This window comes from Sinocyclocheilus rhinocerous, unplaced genomic scaffold (assembly GCF_001515625.1).
Source record: "Sinocyclocheilus rhinocerous isolate Xijiao unplaced genomic scaffold, SAMN03320098_v1.1 scaffold942, whole genome shotgun sequence".
NCBI lineage: Eukaryota > Metazoa > Chordata > Actinopteri > Cypriniformes > Cyprinidae > Sinocyclocheilus > Sinocyclocheilus rhinocerous.
This window is the reverse complement of record NW_015627890.1, coordinates 1,721,106-1,725,706: the sequence shown is the minus strand read 5'-3', so window position 1 is coordinate 1,725,706 and position 4,601 is coordinate 1,721,106. Positions and strand designations below refer to the sequence as shown.

At 37.0% G+C, this 4,601-nt stretch overlaps 1 protein-coding gene across 1 annotated transcript in view; it reads right to left on the bottom strand.

The window, feature by feature from the left end:
* Positions 1 to 1,070: 1,070 nt before the first annotated feature.
* Positions 1,071 to 4,601, bottom strand: part of LOC107735268 (cholinesterase-like) — a 22,464-nt gene continuing 18,933 nt past the window's right edge. Inside the window, exon 3 of the mRNA XM_016547018.1 lies at positions 1,071 to 1,203. Coding sequence (XP_016402504.1) covers positions 1,082 to 1,203 — 122 coding nt within the window. The 3' untranslated portion in view covers positions 1,071 to 1,081. The remainder of the gene's footprint in view (positions 1,204 to 4,601) is intronic.

Genomic DNA, 4,601 nt, shown 5'->3' with positions numbered 1-4,601 from the left:
AAACAGTTGGTGGTTGCCATTGACTTCCATAGGAAAAGAAATGTCAATGGCATCAATGGCAACCACCAACTGTTTGATTACCAGCAATCTTCAAAATATCTTCCCTTGTGTTAAAGCAACTCGGCAACCACCAACTGTTTGATTACCAGCAATCTTCAAAATATCTTCCCTTGTGTTCAACATAAGAAAGCAACTCATACAGGTTTGGAACGACATGAGGGTGAGTAAATGATGACAGAATTTTCATTTTTGGGTGAACTATCCCTTTAACTTTACTTGTCTGTAGTTTCACATTCTGCATGTAAATAAATCAGTGCTGCCCATCTCGTATCTGTGCAAATATGTCGAATACAGTTGCAGAATCAGCACTTGTTGACATTTTTACTGTTATACAGTACATACAATCACACCCGACCAATCTATACATTTTCACCTTGGCCTAGATTCAGCCTACAGCTTTTTCTCAAATAATTTTTTTATATATTATTGCAAATTTAAATAACTATTTTCTATATGAATATATTTTAAAATGTAATTTATGTGATCAAAGCTGAATTTTCAGCATCTATACATTATTCAGTGTCAACTTTTTTTTTCTCAAATACATTTATATGCTTTAGAAATCAGAAAATGCAAAAGATAAATAGTAAAAGATACACAAAGACGGGCTAAGAGGCAATCAAACTGAAAGAGGGAAAAGGAAATAGAGCCCGAGAGAGAGAGTTGAAATTAAGAATACATATGAGAAATAGACACCCACTCATACATTGGGGAACACTGGATGAATTAATCTCCCTACGCACACAAAAGCAATAACATTTGCTGCACCAATTCAAACAATTATCACCAAGTGAAGAACAGACACTGAATGAATGAATACATGAGCTGTGAGAATTGTCACAAGTTGTTTAATGTACCTTAAACAATCACATTAGAGTCCTCCTGATTTCTTTTTCTCCAGCACCATATGTTTCCACATCCCAGCTAGGCTGAACCTGAAGATAAACCCGTTGCTTTCTCTCAGCTGATGTGTATCTCTCTTTCATTTGATGTGACATTGAATGGCCCATGACAGCGGAGGTCAGCTTTTAGTGTATGTTGCCATGCCATTACCGATCCATCTCGATGGATTGTTGGGTTCATGGGTGAGGAAAGCTCTCCGAGGTCCATCAGCTTGGACAAACTTCAGACAGCATAAAGGGCCTTTCACAAAAGCAAATGGAAGTCATGCATGTTCAATGAGAGATAGTGATTTGAGGCAGCATGAGTAACAGCTGGTGATCCAACAGACCACTAATCTCAACCATGAGCAATAGTAATAATGACACTTACCTTTGGAAGCACAACTAATTACTCCAGAATTTGTACAAATGTTTTTGAGTTGTTTCTCAGGCGCAACTAGGCTGCATTTATTTGAACATGAATGCAGTATAAACGGAACGCGTTTGTGCTCCAGGGGTGGGAGATGCAGGTGTGTGTTTGTTTGTGACTGATGAGACGGAGGAAATGTGCTGAGGAGAATCCTGCGGGCTGCTGTTGTATCGGTTCTGAACACACTGACCTCATGAAGATCATATGCGTGCCTCATTATTATAATCAGGGTTCAAAAATTAGCTCAAAATGACTGTAAAAAATAGCTCGCCAATTGGCTGGTAACTTTATTAGAAAATCTAAATCATATAGAAAAAACGACAATAAGAATTGTTCTGATGAAAGATCAGAGCAATCTGAATGGCATATAAACAAATAAAATAGAATAATAATAAAAAAATATTTGATAAAATAGTGTTAGAACTATTTATGGTCATATATGACATAGGGAAAAATGTATACATTTAAGCATTTTATAATCATTTTGGACACAATAACTGATCCAAAACCTCATAAACCACAAACTTTGAAATTTTTTTATATCATAGTCATCTGATAATGCATATATATTTTGCAAAGAGCATTAATGTAGATTATAAGGCATATTTTAATTCAATACTAGACATCGTTCAATCTAATTAATAAAAAAAATAAACAAATCATCCATTACTTGTCATTATTAACTTATTAGATTGTTGTTTGCTTAGCAACATGTTGATGCAAGAATCTTATAGAATCAACTATGATGCTGCCTTCAAAGTCACGAAGGAATGTACTCTGAATGTGTTATGAATGAGCACACATACAATCTTTGCAATTGCGCAATTAACAGTAAGAAACCTGGAAATTTCTTAGAGCCATGACTTTATGAATTGACAATTTAAAATCCTGGCAGAATCAAATTGGCAGCCAATTGGTCATAATCACTCACTCACACACTACACACACACACACTCATACACACACTCACTCAAGTCTGGTCAGCTATCCTTGTGGGGACTCTCCATAGGCGTAATGGTTTTTCTACTGTACAGACCATATATTCTATTGCCCTACGCCAACCCTACCCCTAAACCTACCCCTTACAGGAAACTTTGTGCATTTTTAGATTTTCAACTTACTTCATTCTGTATGATTTATAAGCTTTTGTACCCGTGGGGACCTCAATTTAGGTCCCCACCGTGACACGAGTCCCCATGAGTCTGTGTGTATTCAGGTTTAAGTCCCCACCAGAATAGAAAAACAGGTACACACACACACACACTTGTGTATGAAGCCACAGGTTTGCACAACAACATTCCTAAAATTCTCTTTGGCAACGCAGAAATGATAGAACACAGATATAGCATCATTTACACACCGAACACGCATCCTTTCCTCTTCATTCTGTCACACTAGTGCTAAAAAGCTTCCTGCTTTTGTCAGGAAGTGTGAAAGAGAAATACGGTATGAAATTGCCCAAAGCGTTCATTTTACTCGGACTAAAATCACTTGAATGCACCTTACATCATAATTATAACTTCCGAACTTGTAATTAGAAACTTCCCAGGAGAAGTTGAAGGCAGCATGAGTGTTGAATCTCTCGCACACTTCTCGTAAGGAGTGTTAATTGTCTGGTGTGTGAGCTGCTGGTCATGAAGAGCGTTTCAAATCGGTAGCTTATGAGGATCCATTTCAGTCAGGATGCAGCCTTAGAAGACAGCTACCTATGTAGATAGCAGACGGCGAGGCGACTCTCTTGGAACACAGCCTGAACAAGTTCCTAAACTGATAGACAACTTCTGGCAAAACGATTGGTACAAATTTGGTGTAGTAAAACAATTTTAATTTACAAATTGCTAGTAAATTTCACAAATGATTACAAAGAAATAAGTAACGCATTGAATCAGAGGAATAGTTCACCCACAAAATGTAAATTTGCTGAACATTTACTCACCTTCAGGCCATCCAGGATGTAGAAGAGTTTGTTTCTTCATCAGAACACATTTGGAGAAATGTAGCATTGCATCACTTGCTCACCAATGGATGCTCTGCAGTGAATGGGTGCCGTCAGAATGAGAGTCCAAACAGCTGATAAAAACATCACAATAATCCACAAGTAATCCACACCACTCCAGTCCAGCAATTAATGTCTTAAGTAAAAAGCTGCATGTTTGTAAGAAACAAATCCATCATTAAAACATTTTATCTTCATACCGTTGCTTCCAGATAAAATATGATTCTATAATCCAAAATAACGGTTCCTCCAGTGAAAAAGTCCATTGTTGTTCTCTCACATCAACATCTAGCAACAGATTTAAAACCATTTGGTCTCTTTTCGCTGGCAAACGGTGCTTGATCTGTGCATATTTCTCTCCAGTTTCAGATGAGATGAATTTTTAACTATGAAAGCTATATTATTTTAATATTTTAGCCAGAGGAAAAGTTTTGAAATTAAAAAAAATCTTGATGGATTTGTTTCTTACAAACACACATCTTTTCACTTTTCAAGACATTAACTGGTGGACTGGAGTGGTGTGGATCATTGTGATGTTTTTATCAGCTGTTTGGACTCTCATTCTGACGGCACCCATTCACTGCAGTAATGCTAATTTTCTCCAAATCTCTTCTGAATTATTATTTTTTTCATTTTACAGTGCAGTTCTGCTTATGTAACCTCAGCTTTACATAATCTTCACAAACGTGTCTCAACTCTCAACAATTTTTAAAATTCATATTATAAATTAATCTTCAAAGCGTGACCGTTTTCTCATCCGTTTTAAAAAATGCCAATATTTTCATAATTGAGGGCACCTGCTATTATTACACAGTGCTTTGCTTTCTTTTGTCTTGATTTGGGGAGCTCTTTTTTGGCCTTTAATAACAGAACACAGTTCCAAACTTTAACCAAATGCTTTGGAAAAGGTCAGTCGAGTAACGTCTCTAAACGATTAGTGCATAAATGGACAACTATGGCATATCAGACCCCAAACTCCATCTGCTCGACTATTAAACACTCAGTTATACGCCAAATGCCTGTGGCTTCTTCGTATTATCAGCAGGAAGGGTGAGTTCAAGGACACACGGCAAAAATACAAACTAGCATCTGCAGACGGCTCAAACGTCACACACCACAATACGACATGATCAGATTAGTTTGTTTCATAAGTACACACATTGATTTCAGCGCTGTGATCTTTGAATAATCAGACAGTGAGAAGTGACACTTGATGTGAGTGCTGATGTCACAA